Source organism: Schistocerca piceifrons, chromosome 10 (genome assembly GCF_021461385.2).
Source record: "Schistocerca piceifrons isolate TAMUIC-IGC-003096 chromosome 10, iqSchPice1.1, whole genome shotgun sequence".
In the NCBI taxonomy this organism is placed as follows: Eukaryota; Metazoa; Arthropoda; class Insecta; order Orthoptera; family Acrididae; genus Schistocerca; species Schistocerca piceifrons.
In genome coordinates this window covers 112,838,420-112,863,323 of record NC_060147.1, presented here as the reverse complement: position 1 = coordinate 112,863,323, position 24,904 = coordinate 112,838,420, and the positions used below count along the sequence as shown (strand labels likewise).

The following is a 24,904-nucleotide window of genomic DNA, read 5'->3' as shown; positions in this document are numbered from 1 at the left end:
GGTGTGCCTATTTCAACCGCACAAAGCCAAAATCTCCTTGCTTGTTACTAGCAGGTCATTCATTTTAATTACACATACATATCAAGTTGAAGCACTTTTGAGAATTTTATCTGCATGCAAATCATCACTACTGAGGGAAATTTTGTACAATTTTCATTACTGATATATTTTGTTCTTTTGGAAACTTACTCTATGGTAACAAATTTGTATCTGATATTACTAAAAAATTTGAAGATTTTGAAGTAATAAAAATATTCTTCCATTTTTGATAAGCAGATTATCTTGCTAAATTTGACATAGAAAACTGAAGAAATCAAGACACAAAGAAAAAGCAGAAGCCAACACCTTATCTTAAACTGGATACTTCAGAAATAACTACCTACTTCACTTTTATCTTTTCGAGTCATTGAACACCGTTTGCCAACATACTTCTTGAGGCTGCAATATGAGGTTGGCCAACTTAGACTGATGGTTATAATTTTCATTTAGTAAAGGAGACGAATGTTACCTGCAGCTCGTTGCTGTAGTTCTTTACGGCCTCAAACCTCTTGTCCGGGTTACGGAGGCGGACTGACACGCTGAGCGCCTTGAGCTTAGTCTCAGCCAGCTGCAGGTAGCCGGTCTCCTTGATGCTCTCCTTCCAGCCCTGCTCCTGCTGCAGGAACCCGACGAACAGGTGGTCCTGCGACAGCACCGGGTGCGACGCCACCCGCAGCAGGAAGTTCTGCAACAGCCAGAGCCACCCACACTCTCACATCACATTCTGTAAAAGACTTCACAGGTGTGGAACCACTAGATTAATATGCCGACCTCGGAACTTTTAACACTTTACACACTATATCAGCCAATTCATCTTTTAGCCGGGTCTGTTGTTGAGCACCAGATTGTGAGGTGCTGCAAATCTGTACTTTCAGTTAACATTTTTATACCATAGTTTAGCAAGTAGCATGTACAATTACAATAACAACTGTATTTATGACACCTGTGGTACCTACTGTTAATAGCATGACAATCAAATTGTTTTTTCTGATTAGTAATGTTTGTTTACAAACCAAAATAATTACCGTGGCTGAAAATACACAATAAAACAAAACCAATAATTACTGACGCAATTTAAAGCACAATATTTCTCAGTCTGTTCTGTTATTGACCCCAACTCTTAACTGATCATCAAATTTACCAAAAAATGGAAGCAATGCTGAAACTGATTACGTATATAATTTACTAAATTACATTATTCCAAGAAATAATTATCTTTTTAAGACTTTGTATTTCACTAGAAGGCTTAGTTGCTGGAGAATTTGGAAAACCTTCCACATTTTATCAAACTTGCTAGATCAAGGATTTATTGAAATAAATAAAATTTAACATATACAAAGCTTCAGCTATTTAGTTTTTATTGCCTTAATCACATGTAGGTATACTGGATTACTAGTTTTAGCAGGGCTAAGGTGCCATCTTTCATTCTCAGTGTACAGATTATGAAATCTTGCTGTGCAGTATACTGCATATTTTTTTGTAGCATTGTAATGGGATCATGATGAAAAGAGAGTACTGCAGAGCACAATTTCATAACCTGTACACTGAATTCGTGATCGCTCTCCAAGTGACAATGTCAGGTATTTAAAGCAGCATTTAAATTGCATTATAATTTACATTTTCAAAACAACTAATCTGTATCATTAACACAAGAATTCAAATTATATCTTTACTGTGAAATTAATTGCACTGCACATGAAAAATCAAATGTTAAAGAAACATACATGCTTTTTTAATTGTTAACATCTGCTCTATTTTAATGCTAATATTGGTTTCTGATAAATACCTATTTTAGGAGATCACATCGTAGTAGATAAACTGATACAATGTCTGTGACATTGGACAGGTCTGAAGCAAAAACAGACTTGCAAAGTGAATGCCTTAATGTAAGGACACATTTGTAAAAAAAACACACTGCACATACAATTATTGCACATTATTACTTAAAATGGTGGAGTTTATTACACTGGTTAGATACTAATCTAACAGTGAACAAACTGAGCTGCGCACCTAATTTTATGGCCTGTGTTTTTATTTGAGGCAAATGAGTCCATTAAACATAGTCTGCAAATTTTAGAGGTCCTTAGAAAGTAAACAAACAACACATTCACAACTTGGAGGAGATCATGCAGTGAAAGATAAGTACAACAATTTGCTTTGAACAGTTTTGCAATTATTGCTGCAAAGAAGTTTGTTGTGCAAAACTCACAACCTGCAAGTGCACTCACAAGTTACAGAAAAGAAAGATGAATGCTCTATCAGCATGTATTGACCAATTTAACAGTAAAAGAGCTATCTACAGAAGAACAGAAAATGTGGTAGAAGCAGACCTCATGGAACAGCATCTTGGGTAAAGACTAATTTAGGAACATGTGAGGCAATACTGACACTGTCTTATCTTACAAGACAGGTTGAAGACAAGTAAACCTACATTTACAGCATTTGCAGATTAACAGAAAACTTTTGACGATGCTGACCTGAAAACAGTTTTTGAAATTTTGAAGGTAACAGGGATAAAATCTGAAAGGTTATCTACAGCTTATACAGAAAACCGACAGCAATTGTAACAGCTGAAGGACATGAAATGGAAGCAGTGGTTGAGAAGAGAGTGAGGCATAGTTATAGCCTATGCTCAATGTTATCCAGTCTGGACAATGAGCAGACAGTAAAGGAAACAAAGGAGAAATTTGGAAAGGTAATTAAAGTTGAGGAAGAATTAGTAAAAACTTTGAGATTTGCCTGTGACCTTGTAAATCTACCAGAGACAGAGCACTTGAATAGAATAGATAGTACTTTGACAAGACACACACTGACATCAACAGAAGAAAAACTAGGGTAATGGAATGTAGTAAAATTCAGTCTGGCTGTGTTATAGGAATTAGGTGAGTTTTGTCATTTGGACAGCTAAACAAATGATGACTGAAATAGAGAGAATATAAAATGCTGACTGCCAACGGAAAGAAAAGCGTTTCTACAAGAGAAACAAGTTAACATCTGATAAAAATTTAAGTACTGGGATGCCTTTTCTGAGAGGATTTTCCTAGAGTGTACTATAGACGGAAGTGAAACATGAACAATAATCAGTATAGAAAACAACAGAGTACAAGCGTTTGAAATGTAGCGCAACAGAAAAACAGTGAATATGTGACTAAATCAAGCAACTATTGGGAGCTTGGTGGAATTTTTATAATCAAAGTTATTGATTACATTATGCAAGTGTTCTTATTAGAGTAATTTATGACAATGTACATTCATGAATCGTGTGCAATACTGCCACTAACACGTTAATAACTTCTTGTCAGTTCGCCATCCCAAAAACAGTGATCAGTTACTGCCTTCAGTCCCCCAAAAACATCCTCATTCATATGAGCACTATTTGTGGCATAAGTTATCAAATTTCTATTATCCATGTCTAGTGTAGGATTCAAACTAACTAAACTCTTAATTCCAAGCTTTCAAAATGTGAGACTACTTTAACTACAGAAAAAGTTGATCTAGTAGTGATCAGAACACTATTTAACAGTCCCGTCAGACCATACCCTTGGGAAACTGAACAGTTCTAGTATTTTCGAGTCATTAATTCAATTTCTAGTATCCTTGTCAACTGTCAACATTAATAATTACAGTTTCATCTCTTAAATCGTTAAATTCAGAACCGGTGTTTCTTCTTGGAAAGCAGTCAGTAACGTGTGGGACGAGGAAACTACAAGACTTTTTCCATCCACAAATAAAAAGTAGACTCTCGCAACTAACCTCGAGACCAGCTCGCCGTCTATCGACGAAATCAGGGTCAAAGGTGTCCGAGGCTGCTTTCTGCCACGGATACAGAACTTTCTTCTCAGGTAGTGGAGGCAGAACGATGTAAGGATACTCCAGCTCGAGGTATGTCCTCAGAAGAACAAATTCCGAGTAACGCCGCCAGACACTGCTTATGCGACTATATGCACCATTCCAGTCTGGGTCTGTTACTCTGAAAATTTAAAAATTCACCACAGTTATATGAATTTGAAACCTTAAATTAAAATAAAATGGTAAGCACTAAACACAACCTTCGAAAAGTGCTGCCTCTGAGGAGCTTTACAATTGTAAATTCACAGCAAATTCACTACATCAATAAAAATGAATATTACCAGGCCATATGTTGAATAATCCAACTTACATTATCTGTGAAGTTAAGAAAAAGACTAGAATGAAACTACATAAACTAATTGTTGCATTACTATTACTGGAGCAATCGGAGATAAAGGTGATGGGCACACAACACCTCAAATACAATAATTTATCAATGACACTAGTGGTTGAGCTAGGTGGCTGTGATTTAAACTCCTTGAAGAAATACAGCAATCGTGCTCTCCTACATGTCAAATGAAAACCGAACACCCACCACAATGGGACTATGGAATGGTTCCAGTCAAAAGTAGTCATCATAGGCATTAAGACCCACCAGAAAATGAGATGACCAATTCCTGTTTCATAAAATGTGGTCAGCCACCGACGGATCCCCAACTGCACCCACTTCTGTACTTCCTCATCTGACTGAAACAGATGTCCATGCACACCTAGCTTTGGGATGCTAAAGATGTAAAAGTCACACAGTGAAAGACCCGGGCTGTATGAAGGATGTTGCAGTGTTTCCCATCCAAATTGGTAAGCTATTTGGGGACAGGCATTATCATGCAACAGGATGATTCTGTCTAACAATGTTCTGACTGCCCAAGGAGAAATAGGAAAACCAACAGGGGGAAACATCTCACATCTTCCCCAGCTGTTCACACAAGTTCCAGTAAGGTCATGATGACCCCCTTCAACTGTAGCGGCCCAAGGTAAAGCCTGACTTCACACTGCCAATCGGAGAAGGGCTATACTTCAGTGATTTGGTTGGGAAACACAGCAACTTCCTCCGTACAAACCGGATCTTTCACCATGTAGTTTTCACATATATGACGATCTGAAGAAAGACATGCACAGATGTAAATTTCAGTCGATTGAGCATGTGCAGGGGTACGTGCAGTTGTGGATCTGTCGGCAGCCAACTGCACTCCACGAAACAGGAATTGATTGTCTCATCTCCCAACGAGATAAATGTCTTATCACTTGTGTTATTACTTTTGAATGGAACAATCCCTTGGGCCTTTTGTGGTGGGTATTCTGTTTTCATTTGACTGCTCCTTATAGCTTTATTTTTATACTAACATGTATTTTGGGTTTTCAATTATCTTCATTTGGTGTAACATTTATATAAGGTGCGCCAATGAGAATGTACACTTTACATTGTGGGCTTCTTTTAATTGGTCACATTATTGCTCAGCTATTATCTATAGATGATGTTATTAGTAAAAATTTAACATTTAATGAAACTGTGAGTGTAGCCTTAAGTCCACGAATCTTGATTCGCTGTTGAGCATTAAGAACTAAACATTTCCAACAATATCACGCTGTTAATCCTGACAAAAGATCTTTATCTACAGCCACACAAGTTTCAACTGACATCATCTACACTGGGACTAAAATAAAGTGTTTGATAGTGAAGCATGGAAGGGATGACGTGGTTGGTTCACTGTTGCGTGCATGCACAATAGGATTTTGGTAGCTGCAGCTGTGCAGTCCCATGCTGAATATGTTCAAAATCCCCCCCCCTCTCGACATGCACTACTGAGTTCACTTTGCATATCGTAATGGCCGCACCACTTCCTTAAGTAATTGCACACTTAGCTTCACACACTCCGTAGAAGAAACATACTGTGCAAAGAAACAAATCACAACAATTATACAACAGTCTGCAACCGTCCTATACAGTTGACATGTAACCCGCAGCAGAGGTAGAAAGCAGAGTAATATGACAACAGGTTACAGGACAGGAGGTGTGACCAAACGCTCACTCTGATTTGTTGTTGCAATGGTAGCTGTACCTTAGTGTATGTCACTTTGTTATTCTCAGCCAGATATATTGCAACTGACCATTTGCAACAGTGTGAATTCGACGATGTTGGAAAACCAAAAGTGTGGATGATAGTTTTGAGAGGAATGTGAATGTAAACAATGAGGCACATTTCCAACAGGGCAGATATAGCTTATTGCAGTCCAAAAACATTCTAGAGTACATCATAAATTCCTGAATCTTACTATCTTATGTATATAATGGAGAGTAGTTCCAGGTCAATACTTCGGGTATCGTAATATTTGCTCAAGCTCTCTGCTTGTAGACATCTACAGCATGGCAAGTTAAGTGTTTTCCTCATATTTATTAAATTTCGTGTGTGTTTTTCTTTTTAATCTCACTTTTTTGTAAGTGTAAATTCATTCAGTCTGTAGTGCAGTAGCTGTCCAATTGTTTTGTTTTGAAGGTAACCATATGCCCTTTCAGTAAGGCAGGTAGTCAGTCAGTCAGTCAGTCAGTCAGTCTCGAGCTCTTGGCTTACACACTTCTACAGAGCGGCAAGTTAAGTATCTTTTTCTGTGTTTTCCTATTAGTATATTTATCAAATTTCGTGCATGTTTCTTTATTTAAGAGGTTCAATCTTGCGTTTTTGTAAGGGTGAATTGATTCAGTCTGTAGAACAATAGTTGCTCACTTAACAGCCGGCTACATGGCTCATTAACACATTAGTGTCCATTGGTAACACATCAGGTGCGTAGCAAGTTGCGTATCTAGGATTCTATCTGCTTCTATAATTTCCTTCTTCATTTAGTCTTGCTAGGATGGTTAGGGTGTTTGCAGAAGCAGGAGAAACTAGCCGCTGTTCACGAACAGCTGAATGTGTTTTCGGCTATAGTCAGTCACCTTCAGGCTGCTGTCTCGGGGTGTAGCAGTGGCAGAGAATCTGGCATATCGTAGGTGTCAGTTGTTTTGGCCACAGGCTCTGCTCCCGAGTCCCTCCTAGAGGTTCAATCTTGCGTTTTTGTATGGTGGACTCATGCTCACCGCAGGTTGAGCGGAGAGTGGTAACAAGCCCGTGTAGCTCGGGGCAGAGGGTCAATGTGAAGAATGGCCGCCTGGCCTTGACCAGTCACCCTGTGAATGGACAGGTGGCTGCTCCTTCAGGAGGGTCTGAGCAGACACATGAGGGGGAGAGTTTACTAGTTATTGAGAGGTCCAATGTTAGGTGCGTTATGGAACCCTTTAGGCAGATAGCGTTCAGGGCTGGAAAGAAAGCCAACGTGCACTCGGTATATCTGCCAGAGGGTCTCATCCAAGATATGTAGGCAGCCTTGCCTGTGGCTATCAAGTCAATTACAAAGGTGACATGGTTTTTAATAGGGTGTGAACTAGGTACCAATGCATGCTCTGCAGTGTGCTCCCATTTAGCCACAAGGTCGGTAAGGAGTTTTTGTGGTAGGGCATTCTATTCCTAAACCAACATGGTTGACAACTGCTGTACGGTCTGATTCATGTGGACATGCTGCAATATGTCTTCCCAACAGACCCTCCACATGCTCATGGGATTTAAGTCAGGACAACAGGCAGGCCAATCCGATTGCCGAATATCCTCTCGTTCCGAGACAACCTCCACCTGTGCTGTCCGCTATGATACCACATTGTCATCAATAAAAATGAAGTGGTAGCCAATACTACTGTTGAAAAGACATGCATGGAGAAGAAGTACAGTGCCACAATAACAATGACCAGTGAGTGTACCTTGTTCAATGATTTTGAAATTACTGTGGCCATGCATCATTACACCTCTTCCCACCCTAACACCTGGACCACCAAAACAATCATATCTGACAATGCTGGATGTACCATCACATGGAGAGGTGGAAAAACAACACACCCAGGAACATTGTCAAATACTATTATTTCGATGGTGCAGGTGTTATGATGCCAGGAGGCATGATGTTGCATGAGCATACTGACCTCAAAATCTGAACAGACGACACTCACCGGTCAATATTATAGCGATATTGCCCCCCCCCCCCCCCCCACGATGTGTCTTCAGGGCTGCATTCAGCTGCTACTGCTACATTTTTATAGCTCACAATGTGTATCCGCATCAAACAGTGGAGGAGCAGCAGCTCTTGGAACAAGAGGATATTTGCGGAATGGACTGGTACACCCATTCCCTCAGACTTACATGTCATCAAATACATGTGGGATAAATACTACAGTGCATCCAAACCTAGCGACAACCATCCAGCACTTGATAACTATGGTGTACGAATGTAACACCCCACCATAAGAACGCCTTCCCAATGTTGTGGCAAAGATCAGACCAGGTTGCATAGCGTGCAGTGCCATCCATAGCGATCACGTACCCTTTTAAAAGGCATGTCATTTATAACACCCTGGGACCATCACGAATCGTGCTGACATCAGTTTAATTATTGTATTTGAATAAAAGTGCCTTTCTGTTTGTCTCATTGTGTATTTCTTCCAGTTACCTATTGTATTATACTGTTGCACTTCTTTCTATGTATGATCTAAGTTTCACCAAACTACGTGACACACAATGTGGAAGTTACTGCTGTCCTTAAGTTGCAAACACCAGTATATAATTATTAGAACTTTGACAATAATATCACATGATAATGACAGCACTGTTCATTTTCCAATTAATGGGGTCACAGTTAGTTGATGATGAGAATTCATCTGGAGCATCCTCAAGTGTAGTAACATAAAAGTAATAATTTTTAATGGAGAAGTGTGTAACTGTCGTATAGCAGTTTCTGGCAACTCTCAGAAATTTCTAATTTCAATGGAATCCAGAACTGTAGGAGTGTTTACTGATTTAATTTGGATCAAAGTACTGAAATGGTGTAATGATATGAGGGTATTTCGGAAAGTAAAGATACACCGTACGCCAGAGGAACAGAAGAGTTTTGGCGAGCACGTTGGCAACACTGGTGTTAACCTTGAACCGTTAGCTTTCTCCTTGCGGTCATTTGGCAGTTGAATGTTGCTTCTGGTTGGAGTAGGTCGTGTTTAAAATGGCTGCGCCGATTCAGAATCCTGCCAAATGTGAAGTGCGTTCCGTCATACGTTTTCTTCATGCAAAAGGTCAGTGACCAGCAGATATACACAAAGAAATTGTTTCTGTTTATGGGAACATTATGAATCGACAAAATGTAACAGAATGGTGTCGTCATTTCTCTGAAGGTAGGACCGATGTTCATGACGAACAAAGAACAGGTCAGCCATTTGTGATCTTTGATGCCCTTCTTCGGAGAACAGAGGAAGCAATTCGTGCGAATAGACGTCTCACTTGAAAGAATTGCATCAGATCATACCGGACGTGTCAATGACAACTCTTTATGATGTTGTGACTGTCAAGTTAGGGTACAGGAAATTATGTGTGCGCTGGGTTCCAAAACTGTTAACGGAAGAACACAAAAAGAAAAGGATGGGCTTTGCACTCAACTTCCTCACACGCTATGCTGAAGCAGGCGACGAGTTCCTTGATCACACTGTGACAGGTGACGGAACGCAGGTTTATCACCACACCTGAATCCAAGCAACAGCCAATGCAATGGCGCCATTCGAATTCGCCAAAAGCCAAGAAATGCAAAACGTCTATTTCAGCAAAGAAAATCATGGCTTCTGTTTTTTGGGACAGACACGGCATTCTTCTGTTGGAATTTATGCCTCCCGGAACAACAATTAATGCTGCTGCATGTTGCCAGACTTTGAAACGTCTTCGAAGGGCAATTCAAAACAAATGCAGGGGAATGCTGACAAGTGGAGTTCACTTGCTTCATGACAGCGCTCGGCCTCACACAGCACTCATAACCAAAGCACTACTCAAACAATTCAAATAGGACGTATTGGACCATCTGCCATACAGCCCAGACCTTGCGTCCACCGACTTCCATGTCTTCCGTTACCTGAAGTCACATCTTGGTGGAAAATCATTCCATGACGATGAAGAGATCAAAAGATGAAGTTGAAATGTGGTTCCAATAATAGGCGGCAAACTTCTGTGACTGTGGGATACAAAAGTCTGTGCACCGACTTAACAAATGTTTGGATAACGGGGGTGATTATGTCTAAAAATAACAAATAATCCAATTAATAAGATGTAACTGACATTTTCTAAATAAATGTTCTATGTACGGACTGCGAACCATTGTATCTTTACTTTTCGAAATGCCCTCGTATTAACTAACAGATAGGCTGTTAATGATCAGTTGATTCCACAACTATAACTCAAAATTATTAGCTCACAGAAGACGGTTCACAACTCACAGGTACAGAAATTAAGGCCTGCACAGCGCTTTTGTCCTTAATTATTGGCTTATGGAACCACCAATTAATTGTATATCATAGGCTGGGAAGTTGTTCAGTGGATAAGCTAAAGCTCAAAGTGGTGAAATATTTTTCCAAGATTACAGGAGAGAAAATTTTAATTGATACCACACATGACCAAGCGGGGTACAGTGAGGTGACAAAAGTCATGGGATACTTCCTAATATGTTGGCCCTCCTGTTGCCTGGCACAGTGCAGCAACTAAACGTGGCACGGACTCAACAAGTCGTCGGAAGTCCCTGCAGAAATACTGAACTGTGATGCCTCTATAGTTGTCCATAACTGTGAAAGTGTCACCGGTGCAGCATTTTATGCACAAAGTCACCTCTTGATTATGTCCCATAAATGTTCTGTGAGATTTGTGTTGACCGATCTGCTCGGCCAAATCATTCAGTCGAACTGTCCAGAATGTTCTTCAAACCAGCTGTGAACAATTATGATATGGTGACATGGTGAATTGTCACCCATAAAAATTCCATTGTTGTTTGGGAACATGAAGTCCATGAACGACTGCAAATGGACTACAGGTTACTGAACATAACTGAGGACTTAGTCCATTCCGTATGAACACAGCCTACACCATTATGAAGTTCCCGCCAGTTTGTGCAGTGCCTTGTTGACAACTTGGGTCAATGGCTTTGTTGTGTGTACACCACACTAACCCAACCATCAGCTCTTACCAACTGAAATTGGGACTCATCTGATCAGGGCACAGTTGTCTGTGATCCAACCGATATGGTCACTAGCCCTCGGGAGGCGCTGCAGGCAGTGTCGTGCTGTTAGCAAAGGCACTCTTGTCGGTTTCTGATGCTGTAGCCCATTAACGCCAAATTTCACTGCACTACCCTAACGGATATGTTCAGCTCGTTGTATGTCTCACATTGATTTCTGCAATTATTTCACACAGTGTTGCTTATCTGTTAGCACTGACAACTCTAAACAAATGCCGCTGCTCTCACTTCTTAAAGTAGGGCTGTCTGCCACTGTGTTGTCCACGATGAGAGGTGATGCCTGAAATTTGGTACTCTCAGCACATCTAGGAATATTGAATTTCCTAACAATTTCCAAAATGGAATGTCTCATGTTTCTGGCTCCATTCTGCATTCACAGTCTGTCAGTTCCCATTGTGCAGCCATAATCAGGTCACAATCCTTTTCACCTGCGTCGCCTGAGTACAAGAGACTGTCTAAGCAGCCAAGGTCACAGGACTTCTTTCTTGCTACTCAAAATATTGCTGTTCTCAAGTTTCTTAGACATTATTCTCAGAGCTCATATTTAGCTTAATTCTTGTAATAAAACTGTGGAAAGGCTAAATCTGAACACCTGGACAGAACTCTGAACTGTTATCCTCCTGAATGCAACACCTACAGAATAACCAGTGCGACCTTACTCTGATTAGAGGCATATATCAGAAGTACACAAAAAGAATGCCTCTCACTACAATAGACAAATTGTCCTCTCCTTAAACAGAGAAGAGGAAATTCATTGTAAGCATTTATTGTCTTCAAGTCTAATTTCTAATTTCAAAGATTACCATGTGTCCAATTCCTGTGCAAGAATTCCTCACAACAGTTGAGAACTTTTCTAAGTAACCTGTTATTTAGTCATATTTTGAATCTGCCTGTGTTTTTATTAATTCTTCAGTTTCCAATTTCTTCAAACCAGCATACTGTAAACTATGAACTCACTTGTTCAAGACCAAGTGGTTTTGGCTCACACGGTCATCCCGAACTTAATCTATACATAAACAAAATAAATACTTCCACATTTAGATTCCACACTGAGCTCTTGATTCTCCCAATTAATAAATTGGAGAAAGCTGATAGGTTACTATAATTCAGATCAGAATTACATCTATTACAGCATTCTTGAAAGCAATGACTGACTGATCTTTAGACGAGGATACTTCCCCACTGGTAGAGCTAAGATAAGAATCCAGCACTGATATAAGCTCTGTTGTCCCTGGAAAGCCAGCAATGAATGTGTAACAATAGATGTTCATGGAGAAAGATGGGATGGGGGTGGGGTGTCCAGTGATGGCAGAATGAGCCACAAATGGATTTCCAGCTAGGGACAGCGGTTATTGCTGACACAATCAGTTTTACATTATAAGTTTCAAGATACATACAATCAAAATAATGAAAGAAAACTTAGTTTGTCCATAGTTCACTACTTTTCTCAAAAGCAACGAGAGGTTGAATATAACAAAAAATTGCCTATATTGTTATAATCTACGATTATACGACTGTTTGGACGCTACGAATGGTCAGTACTAAAGGGTGAAAACTAAGGATGAAGATCTATTTTCTGTGTAATGGCGCCCATTTCCAAGGACCCCATGCAGATAAAGCCATATTATGTAGACAAAGGCAGCAGATCAACTACTTTCTTTTTTATAATAAGGTATGAAAGAATTATGGTTAAGTTTTTAATTTATTGCTGTTGCCATAATTTCCTTTCTTTTTATTATTTCACAGGAATGGCAGACAAATGTTTGATCTTTTAAAGCAAATGAAGTATTACACTTCATTGCACCTCACTTCATGAAATATTACCAGACTAGGGTTGATGCCATTCTGCAACACAACAGATGTCCCACAACAGTGAGGAATAATCATATAGACCAGATGGGAGAGAGTCTTGCACACTGCACGTGTTGGCCCACCATCTAATAGGCTATGCCATACAACAGGTAAATGACAGTCTCAGCAATGCTTTGCCAATTCTGACACCAAGTTTGTTGCTTGTTTATAACTGTCAGCAATATTATTAAAATAGCACCAATTGCTTGTCTCATTTTCTCTAATGACCCAATATTTCAAAACATTAAAAATTTTATGACCGAACATTATTCCATTCTTAAATGAAGTTTTATTCAAAAACAAAAAAGAAAAAACAAGAAATCAGTACTGCTGTTATATACATTTATATCCTGTTTTTTCTTTATCTGGCACTAACAAAAACTAAAAAAATCTTGTTATAACAGACCAGGCAAATGCTGAAAAATACAGTCATTCAGAAATAAAATACCAGTATCAGCTATAATTGGCCTGTTTTTCCTGTCCCTATCTCCACCTAAAAAGTAATCAGTGAAAGAGAAAAGAAGAGCACTGTAGCATGACTGGTAGATAATTACTTCTACAACACACAACAGAATACATGAAAGTGGACTCAGCCTGGAGGATGGGTTGAAGACTGTAGAGCTTTACTAGGCTTGTACCTAATGGAGTTGGTTTGCCCTCTACTTTGTGATTTATGCCCACCTAGCCAGGTATATAGAAATAATGACACTTGAATGGAAATTAGTTACCGCAAGAAACATGGTGTAACGTGGCATAGACTCACGACCACAATTCAACAAGAAAAATAGTCCACATGATTCTTCAGGTATGCCATATCCATATAAAGCCGCTCACTGATGATTACTACATCATGTAGATATATTACATTACGGGGTTGACAGTTACTGTGTTGCCGTTGCTGTTCCAAATAGTTCCAGATATTTTCTCTGGGATTAAGGTCAGATGATTTAGCAAGCCAGTCAAGGTGTGATTAGGTGCCTCAGTGTACATCACACCAGGAAGGTTTGCATACAGATCTGTAAACAGGACTGTTATAATCTTGAAAGACATGACTATCCACAGCATACTCAATGTGGAGAGGTAGAAGGAAGGACAAATTGGAAATCAAAAATCTTGAAATGAACTTCCCGGTTTACGTTTGTGGTAACAGACCAGAACAGACGATAACTGAAGCATTTGAGATATAATACTACAGAAGAACATCAGAAATTAGGTGGACTGACACGATAACAAATGAGGAGGTCCTTCATAGTACAGGCAAAGAAAGGAACCGAAACACTGACAAGAAGAAGAGAGACAGTGATAGGACATGTATTAAGACATCAGGGAATAACTTCCATAGTACTAGAGATATGTAGAGAGTAAGAACTGTAGAGGAAGACAGACTGGAATACTTACAGCAAATAACTGAGAATGTGGGTTGCAAGTGCTACTCTGAGATAATAGGGAAGGAATCTACATCTACATTTATAATCTGCAAGCCACCCAATGAGGTGTGGCAGAGGGCACTTTACATGACACTGTCATTACCTCCCTTTTCTGTTCCAGTCACATACGGTTCACGGGAAGAACAACTGCCTCAAAGTCACATAAAAAAACTGAACGAGTGGACCCTAGTCAGTGTATACTCCCACCAAAAACCGCTTCTGGCTGAAGAACGCCCTCCACACACTGCAAGTTAAACAACCCATTGGGCTGTTGGTGCACCTGACAGTTCAGTTCACACAATTTGAAAAGGAGGCAAAAAAAGCAACTTGTTAGGCCACACTAAAGGCCTCCAATCAGCTACTGCCCATGTGGTTTTTGGTCCTGTAAGATGTGGTGTTTCATGTGCTGCAGTGATCAACACCTCTTGTGAGATACACAATTCCAAATGTTTTTGCAATTCCAATTGATGTGTTAGCTCACAAACTTGTTGAGACGAACATTGATAGAATGACAGCAGAAACTGCTAGGGAGTCAAATTGAGTGTCACTCACAACACCAACAAATCTACCAACTTCGCTCTTCATGTAGTTGCAGGCACTTTTAAACATGAAAGCTTCTTTCATCCATTCAGTCATATCCCTATGCTGAGCCATTTACTGTGCTGATCAAGTACAACAGACTGGCACACATATACCACTTCACTGCTGTGAAGTGTCTCAGCAGTGGAGCATCCCATCACTGCCCGAGACCAGTTCTATATTATCTATTACATTCTCAAGTGATCAGTGTACTATTCAGTAGTTGGTTGCAACAAAAAGAGTTTCATTGCAAATGACAGTGGTATACTGCAAATAGCTATTGAAGGAGTTATAGTTTAATGTAGACTGCATAATGATGCAACTTGGCATTCAATCATTACCAGAGGTCGAATAAAGACAACCAACAAAAGAAAACAATAAAACTCCAGTTGAAGCCCCAGACCTTCGGATCTGTAGTTATAATAGAATATTTAAATTTATGAAATGTCTTGTATAAATACTTACGTGTAAAGTGTATTATTGTAACCTTAAATATGTATGCCTTGAAATGACTTTCAGCCTGTATATTTATAACTTGACTTGTCCAATGTCTTATGCATAAGCTGCTATGTAGACAACAAGACCAACAAAAAATACAATACAATACTGAGCCATACATCATACAGTGTAACAAAGCCACAAACTTAACCTTCAGTCATTGACCATTTTACCATGGCAAAATAACTCAAGAAATAAGACAGACAACACAACACTGTTTCACATATTATACACAGATCATTGACATACTCACTTGGTCTCTATTAAATAGACAGTATAGAAGTCCCGGATGTTGAGTGCTCCATTCTCTCTCTTCTCTGCCTCCGTTACAGATATTTCCATGTGATCTATAAGTGTGTCCTGCAAAAATGGAGATAATGAAATTTTACAATTCTTTCAATATATCAACTGCCAGAAAAAAAGTTACTGCATTAAGTTTATTTATATTAATATGCAGTCTTCCCAAAAAGGATCTGAAATAACAATACCTCCAAACAACATGTGTAGTAACCCATCCACGCATATTATAATTTGAAGTTTCCTTCTGAGGTCTTTGTCTGCATGTTCAGGCTAATCTTAAGAACTAATGTAAAAGCAATATTACGAAAAGGATGGTTGCTACTCACCATATAGCAGAGATGATTCCCCAAATACTTCAACATGTATGCTAACATTACATCTGCAGTAAGAACTGTAGACCACCACCTAAAAATTGATCCAACCTTGTAGTCCTATCTGTTGAAAAAAAGCTCCACCACTTGTTTTGAACCACAAGAGTTACCTGGCAGAAGGACTTCGACAGCTTTCAGAGTCATCCACATAAAAACCTTGCCACAGAGACCACATTCCAGAAATCCCGTGGGATCTCCAGTTTCTCCTCAAATCCTAAGACATATCCCAGAACCTCTCCCCAGAGTCCATCTCTCTCCTCACCCCCACAACTCCCCGCACTCCTACCTTCTACACGCTTCATAAAGTACATAAACCCAACCACCCAGGACGCACCATTGTGGCAGTTACCGTGTCCCCACTGAAAGAATCTTTGCTCTCTTGGACAAACACTTTCAGCCTATTACCCTGAACCTACCCTCCTATATAAAAGATACAACCATTTCCTCTCCACAGTTCCTGTTCCTTTACCACATGCTACCCTGCTCGTCACTACTGATGCCACCTTCCTTTACACTAACATCTCTAAAGCCCATGGGCTTACCGCTACTGAATGCGACCTTTCCCAACGCCTGACAGATTCCTAAACTACAACCTCGTTCCTAGTCACCATGACCAACTATATCCTCACCCACAATTATTTCTCTGTCATTGGTATCACCTACAAACAAATCTGGGTATGGCTACAGGCATCCAAATGGCACCACCCTACACTAACCTATTCATGTGCCACATACAGGAATCCTTCCTAAACACCCAGAATCTGAAATCTCTCACCTGGTTCAGATTCATTGATGACATCTTTGTGACGTGGATCAAGGGTGAGGACACCCTGTCAACATTCCTCCACAACCTCAACACCTTCTCCCACATCCGCTTCATTTGGTCCTCCTCAACCCAAAAAGCCACTTCCCTTGATGTTGACCTCTACCTCAAAGATGGCTACATCAGTAGCTCTGTCCATATCAAATCTACCAACCAACAGCAAAACTTCCACTTTGACAGTTGCCACCCAGACCATACCAAGAAGTCCCTTCCAGACAGCCAAGCCACCCACGGCAGCCATATTTGTAGTGATGAGCATTCTCCCTGTTGCTTCAGTCATATGAGTATTGTCAAAAGCACCAGTCAGTGTTTTTTATTCTATACAATACTATACAGGGCACAGATTTACCCCGAGTAGCATGCAACAGTGCTTTACTTGTAAGAATCCCAGAGTGAACATTGTTACTACCAGGCCTCTCTCTGTATCAGAAAGATGTGATAGTGCTGCCACCCCAGCCAAGTACACGGTTTTCTATGTTGAGGAGTAGATGACAAGTCATATGTTTAGTTTATATGACATTTCTTGTGCATGGTGGCCTAAACTGTGTTAGCTAGAGGTACGTAGATAGGTCTAGAGATGGCAATCCATCAAGGGGAATGATATTTTAGGTTTACCAGACCTATGCATGGATTATGATGAGAATTGAGTCTGTACTTACCAACCATAGTCCGATATCTAGGTTAAGTTGAAAGGTAACATTGCAATTTGTTTCAACCACTGAAAGTATCATGACAATCTTTCTTTTTGTACACTTTCCCAGTCCATAGCTAAACTTGCATCTATGAGAAAAAAAACCATCTTCCCACTATGGTCTAAAGAATCTACAATAAATACATCACTTAATCTCTGTGTAAAGTCAGAGTTCTGTGTATTGATTTACATCAACCATGGTGTGCCACAGAATTTGGATTTCCTTAATAACCCTAGTGTCATTTTCTTTCGCAAAAACTAGAACCATTACTATCGGTGATACTTGAGTTTTATTACAGTCAGTCAGAAACAAACTGTTACTGTAAACTGTTGACTATGTGAAAATTACCTCTAAAAAAAGCCAAAATCTTAGCCCATTTACTCTGTTTGCTACTTCCTAAAAACTGTTATAATCCTGAGGTATCATTTTATACAGGCACTAATGGAATCTAGAATATTCAAACCAGCATCTGGCCATCCTGATTTATTAGGTTTAATACTGTGATTTCCCTAAATCGCTTCAGGCAAATGCTGGGATGGTTTCTTTGTAAGGGGATGGCCAATTTCCTTCCCCATTCTTCCCTAATCTGATGGTTGATTGGCTGCTTCGGAGAAGGTGATCAAACATCTAGCATATACTAGACGTGATTATTTTGTTTCTTGACACTATATGATAATAAAGCACACAATGAAGCAAATTTTATCAACTAATCAACTAGTGACAAGTCTCCAAATAAAATAAAAACAAACACTAACTTTCAGTTGCAAACACACTGTATAACTGGAGCAGAGCAAACAACAAAACACCATATTCTATATTATGGGAGTGGGAGGGGCTGGGAGATGCCCAGGACAGTGGGTGGGATGGATAGGGGGAGGGACACTTTTTCAGACATGAAGACACACCTGCAACCAGTATATGCCTATTACACTATCTGCAGGTAATCTGCATACACACACTTTTTATGATGTGGAGAGTACTGTGTATAAATAATTTGAAAGGGTCATTCAAGACTCAATGACACTTCCATACACCACCACGCCCATACGGTAAATACTTTATTTATGACTGAACATGGCTGTTAAATCATTAACTTATGGAATTTTGGTATCACTCATTAATGAACAGTCACACAAATTACTTTCGTTTGCTTACACTTGTTGCTGCAATTTCCAGTGGATGGCTAGCTTACAATAGGCCTAACCACTTTCTAGTTGTTAAATTCAAATACACGAGTATTAGTCTTTTGCATTCAACCTATCAGTTCTGAATGACCAAAAGCATGAGAAGACCTCAGAACAATAGTGGAGCTCAGTAAGAATTGCAACAAAAACTAGTAGTAACTGCAAGTTTATTTACTGGATCCATTTTGTAACTGCCGGAACACAAGCGAAATGGAACCTCTGTGTACACGATAATACAAAGTACCATAACATCCAAACGTTCACATCCCCGATATCATCCAATGAGAGCCTGCTAATAGGACTATTGTTCCGGTCATCCAAACTATGCAGTACTACCGCTGGAAAAACGCGTAATTTAACTGTATTTGCGGCGGATGGGTGCTCTGATGGGAATTACGCTAATGCGTTGTCTCTGGATAGAAACACGAGTACAGTATTCCCAAAGAAGCCATATAACTAATCCGCAACGACGCAGCTGCTCGTTTTCATTTCTTATAAATTGAATGAAATTCTGATGTGTTACAAACTAATTTTATACTGGGATGAAACAGGTGACAAGTCATGTTTATGGTCCAATAAATAATTCATTTATTTCAATTTGCGAGCTTCGACTATTGACCTCTAGCGTTTGACAACTAGCTGCAAAAAAATGTGACCCTTCATCAACGCAAGGCGTACATTTCTTACATCAAAATATAATATATATGTACATTCTTGTTATTACAACAGAGTCGCTGTTGTTTACCTAGTTACATTTAAGAAATCAAATTGTATGCTGATACAATTATTTCAAACGCACATTTCGAATGTATACGATTCTAAGTCATGCCCCGGTTTTTCCTATATGTGAAACATCATTAAATTACAAAGTCCTCGTAGTGAGTTTAAAAGAAAGTGCTACTCCCACTGCTGTGGCTACACGCCCCTCGGCGCCTTATTACGAATAAAATTGTATTTGACATTGCGGTTCGTACTAACCCTCTTTTCATGGCGATTTAACTGGGTATTTGCATTTTCTTTCTCGTGTAAATCTTTCTTAATCTTGTCTTCCATTGTCTTGATGTAATTCACACCATAAACTATAACAAACTTTACCGTTACACGAGCAAGTGACAGCTACTCCAGAGATGTTGATCGTCAGGTGCCAGGTAAATCTAGGTCAGAAGCGGCAAAGACATTTCATTGATGATCGATATCGCGGCTGACATTGCTGGTTATACAAATAAAAAATATTACTAATAAATAACAGTTTTACTGTAACATGGTTTTATTGTAGAATTAAGAAATGCAAATGCTGGGGAAAATGTGTCGAATCTTGTGACATTAAATTTCACTGACAGATGAGTGAAAGGATGAGTGGAGTATCTGGCATTTAGTCTCAGACACGCACAGTATGGCCGCATCCGGTACGACAAATTCATTACTGGAGGTAAAATACGGAATTGTGTGTGGAAAATGAAGTACTGAACTCTATTTTACAGTAAAAGAACTCGTATCTGGTGTGTAAGAGACTAAAAACTTCAGTTTTGTGCTGTTTTATAGGGCTCCGAACTGGGAATGCTGGAATGGTTTTTCAACAGTATCTTCGTTCGTGCGTCCTGTCAAGAGGTAGGTAAGTTTGGCTCAAATTGTCACCATATGTCGCAAAGTTAAACGACAGAATAAAAAAGAGTATTCAAAAATAGCAAATTAATCAATATGTTCCTTTCTTGGCTTTAAAGTATCTCACATTACTTGCGGAAATGCGATTTATTAGTCTCTCGACAGGCGCGGGATATCAAACGTGGTTCCGACCTGTCAAAAACACGGTACCTCGAAATGCTCAATTGCAAGCACTGAGGACTTATGGTAAGACATTTCTGGGTGGGAATACATGAATTAATCTGCTTCTATCATTTGCGCCTGAAGAAAATAGCGTAAGATGTTAATATTGTACCTTCTAAGACTTCTGCTTGCCACTGTCAAAAGTAAGAAATTCACAGTTTCCTCGCTACCTACAGCAATTTATGAACGTTATACGTTACTCGGTCGATGTTCCAATTATTTCTCTGTCGATGCTACGAGTGTTGTCAGAAAAGGGGCATAATGAAAATTTTCTGTCGCGTTAGTACGTGGTTTTCACTGGCTGCTGTTCCGCTATCTGCGTGATTCACGCCTGTGGTACTCATAAGTGAACTATATTGGTCGTCTGATGTAACGTACTTATGAAAGTTGTTTGTACTCTGATTACTCTTCAGTTCTTATACTGATCCCTTACTATTCGTCCTCTATAACAGTGTGGGAATACAGTCTGGATTCAGTACTTTGTGCAAAGTACTCATACACGTACTTCTGCAAGTGAGGAAAGATGTTACAAGGGTAAGAATGTATGAAAACATGATACTTACGCCAGCTGTAGCGTGAGTCTGCAGTTTCAGCCGTACATAATGACTAGTTAGGTTTGTTTCTCCTTATATAGATCTTTCTGGAAACTAATCCTGTCGTAAAACTGTTGGTAAAGAAATGACCTATGACCTAGGAGTTCCTGTAGGTGCTACAGTTTTAAGAAACCATATAAACGCAAACCATGTGCTATGTAGTGAGAAATTTTCTATTTGTTTAGTGGCGGTGTCTGGTAGCAGATCAATTAAGGGCGGAATTAATTACAACCTCTTAGCAGAAGCAACGGCGCTTGGAGTAGTCTTCAACTGCATGAAACTACTGTGCTGCTATAACTGATGTAATCTCCGCTACTCTCCCGTAAATAAAATGCTGTTATCCCTATATACTTAGGAAATACCTATTTGTATTGTACAAGCAATCACGTCTGCTGTTGTGGAGGTACGATTTTATGTTTACTTCACATTCAGTGTGAGTACACTATTTAGTCAGTAACCATTGGAAAAATTGGAATTTCATAAACTTAGACATGGGAATATGAAGATAATTGAACATTGTTCCTTCAGTACGCAGTAAACAAAGACAAGCTTAATTTCTAATCACCGAAGTAAAAAGATAAATAAATGAAATATAATAGTCAACTTTGTGAAATCAGTAGTATTTCAGATGTAGGCGTTTCTAAGTAAAATGGTGAGTGCATCTTTATTGACATACGAATGAATCCCCAACAACATTACGTCCGTAGTTCAAGAGTTAAAAGGTTGAAATATTTTCCATAACAGTATATTAAGTGAAATCTTACCTAGTTTATGACTAGACATGGTTTGCGTTTATATATTTTCTTAGAATTGTGGTACCTGCGGGCACTCATGGGTCATTTATTTACCAACGGGCTATCCCGACAATATGGTCTTTAAATAAGCTCTTGTCCGGCTGCGAAAAAAAAAAAATGCAAATAATTGAAATTGCGTAATTAGCTCCTTTTTCGAAGTGATGAGGTGGGGTCAGAAGGGTGGTGTTGGAACATCTCACTTTAATTACTGGACGCTCCGTAATTTGTGCGATGGTTAGTGCTGTTACATTGCTCTAGAAGTTAGGAGTGGTTTCTTGCGTAGCAGTATTTATCGAGTTCCGAGTCGTTGCTGTGAGTAATTGTTTTGTCGGTTGTATTTTGCCGAATTTGCGTTAACGCTGCTTGCAGCAGTTTGTTCACCTTGCAATGAAACAATTCTTTTCCTATGAGGGAATTCTTGTACTGAATATGCTAGAAATTGAAACTGGATGCCGATTTGGGATTTGAACGCAGCTGTTAGTCGTCATTTGCCATACTGCATACCTTCGCGAAGAAAGATCTAATTTATCGCCACTAAGCTTCTTTCTGCTAGTACTTCAGAAGCAGCCACGCTAAAGACACCGCATACGTTACCGTCGATTTTTAGCTGATAGTGTAGCTAGAAATGTGCGGCGATTGCGGTCCGCACCGAGAACAATTTCCATGTGGGGTCACAGAACTTGCAAGGTTCTGTTCCACGAACTGTAAAACAAATCTTTTTGTTTTCGTCTCGTTACGTTCCTGAATTTTTTTGGGCAACTAGAAGGCTTAATGCCCCCCCACATACGTACCAGTCTCCAGCCGTCCTGATTTAGGTTTCCCGTGATTTCCCTAAATCGCCTCAGGCAAATGCCGGGATGGTTCCTTTGAAAGGACACGACCGATTTCCTTCCCTAACCCGAGCATGAGCTCCGTCTCTAATGACCTCGTTGTCGACGGGACGTTAAACACTAACCACCACCACCACCATACGTACCAATTTATCGGGCAGTCGGTCGCCCGATCAACCAATTTCGTATCAGCCTCCACACGTCCCAACCAACTGCTCTAGTACGTGCCTACAGCGCCACCCTGTTGTGATGATTTGTTTAGCTGACGTTCATTGAGTTTATGTTGTAGGAGATCCTGATTGGTTTTGCATAGAAGTTTTACACAGGAATTTGCCTAGGCGGTTTCTGAGACCACAAGGCTAAAAAAAAAAGCCCAGAGACAGCTGTGGGCAAAGAAGTGGCTAATGCAAGGAAAGAAATTCACCGACGTTCTGTCACTTAAGCAGCTGGAAGCCGATGACTTTTGTTATCTAAGAATGAATGAATCATACATTTCGGAGCTGCTGATCATCAAACCACTCTTAACGAAAAAGAATGCAGTTATGAGAGACGCTGCTATAAGCTGTAAGAAGAGGCTCTTAGCTACATTACTATTTCTAGCCAATGGCAGAAGTTAAAAGGTCTTCAAATTCAGTGCTGTTGTATCTCCAAACTGTTAACTAAAATGATTCCTGAAACATGTAACATGATTTACAGTTGACTGAGAGAATACTCCATAATAAATAAAAGGAAAGACATTCGTGGAAACGTTATTAATTCATGTATGTAGCATAAAAGATGACCTGTAAGTTTAAAAAATTCATTTCAAATTCAAAGAGGAAAGACGACACATGGTGGTGGCGCACATCATCTAATGAATGCAACTCACACATAAGAAATGAAGCATTTAGCAACTGTTAGAACTATGAAAAGCTCGCACATTCTCATCTTTATACCAGTGGGCCTGGACATAGTCTGGAATTATTTAACACTGATAACAATGAAGCCAGAATATTTTATTAATTAGCGTCCATTGGATGTAGATACTTCTGTTGTTAGATTTCATTTCTGGTAGGCATCGAGAATAAAACCTAAAAACAGAAATACATAAGGTCAACTGACTACTTTTCTCTCCTTGTCACACGAAACCATCGTTAAAAAATGAGAAAAGTGTTTCATTTCTTGTATCTGTTTTGCAATACTCCTCGCACGACATGTCCCACAAACATCTGCAATCTTTAAATTACGCCTTGCACCTTGTCGTGTAACCCCGCGCGCAGTTGCAAAACATGAACTTTTGTCGGGTAGTTGGCACGACGGCGCTAGACACGTCACAATTTGTTGCGCGGACCTTTGGTGTGTGTGTGTGGGGGGGGCAGGGGCGAACGAGGCCAGATGGGTTTTCGGGTGTACCCGCCCGACATCCCGACAAGAAAAGTTCGTCGGTCGTCATAACGCCTACACACGTGCAATTTGTCCGTCGGAAGCTCGGTCGATTGTTGTGTGTATAGGGCCCTTTATGGGCTGAGGCTGACGCTTTTGCTTGCATACTCGCATTTTACCGAGCTAAAATTGCGTGTAAATAAAAATAATTTTCATACAGTACTTGAAAGCGATGTCAGTGTTATATATAATCTTCAAGGGGCATTGTTAAGATAGCTTGTCAGTCACTGAACTGTTTTTTCGATTTGGTTGTGCTGTGGAGGTTTTCCTGCTGTTATTGTTTTGAGGTATATAGGGATTTGAGAATTAAAACTAAAAGAAATTCGGACCTTTATTAGCGTAGTTACTGTGGTCGAAGAAAAGAGAGGCTGTGGATCGAAGAGAGATCCGCTTTAGGATTTTGGAAATTTGGGGTAAGGTCTTATGGGACCAAACTGCTGAGCTCATCGATGCCTAAGCTTAAACACTATTTAATCTGACTTGACCCAACTTACGCTAAGGACGTCCGCCCCTGGTAGCTGAGTGGTCAGCGCGACAGAACGTCAATCCTAAGGGCCCGGGTTCGATTCCCGGCGGGGTCGGAGATTTTCTCCGATCAGGGACTGGGTGTTGGGTTGTCCATCATTATTTCATCCCCAACGACGCGCAAGTCGCCGAAGTGGCGTCAAATCGAAAGACTTGCACCCGGCTTACGGTCTACCCGATG

At 39.9% G+C, this 24,904-nt stretch overlaps 1 protein-coding gene across 3 annotated transcripts in view; it reads right to left on the bottom strand.

The window, feature by feature from the left end:
- Positions 1-19,847, bottom strand: part of LOC124718851 (sorting nexin-4-like) — a 67,542-nt gene extending 47,695 nt beyond the window's left edge. For all 3 annotated transcript variants that reach the window (XM_047244475.1, XM_047244474.1, XM_047244476.1), the window contains exons 1-4: positions 19,714-19,847; positions 15,619-15,725; positions 3,793-4,009; positions 509-724 (exon numbers count right to left, since the gene is read on the bottom strand). In XM_047244475.1, the coding sequence (XP_047100431.1) occupies positions 509-724; positions 3,793-4,009; positions 15,619-15,725; positions 19,714-19,788 (615 nt within the window). In that variant the 5' untranslated portion in view covers positions 19,789-19,847. The remainder of the gene's footprint in view (positions 1-508; positions 725-3,792; positions 4,010-15,618; positions 15,726-19,713) is intronic.
- Positions 19,848-24,904: the final 5,057 nt, after the last annotated feature.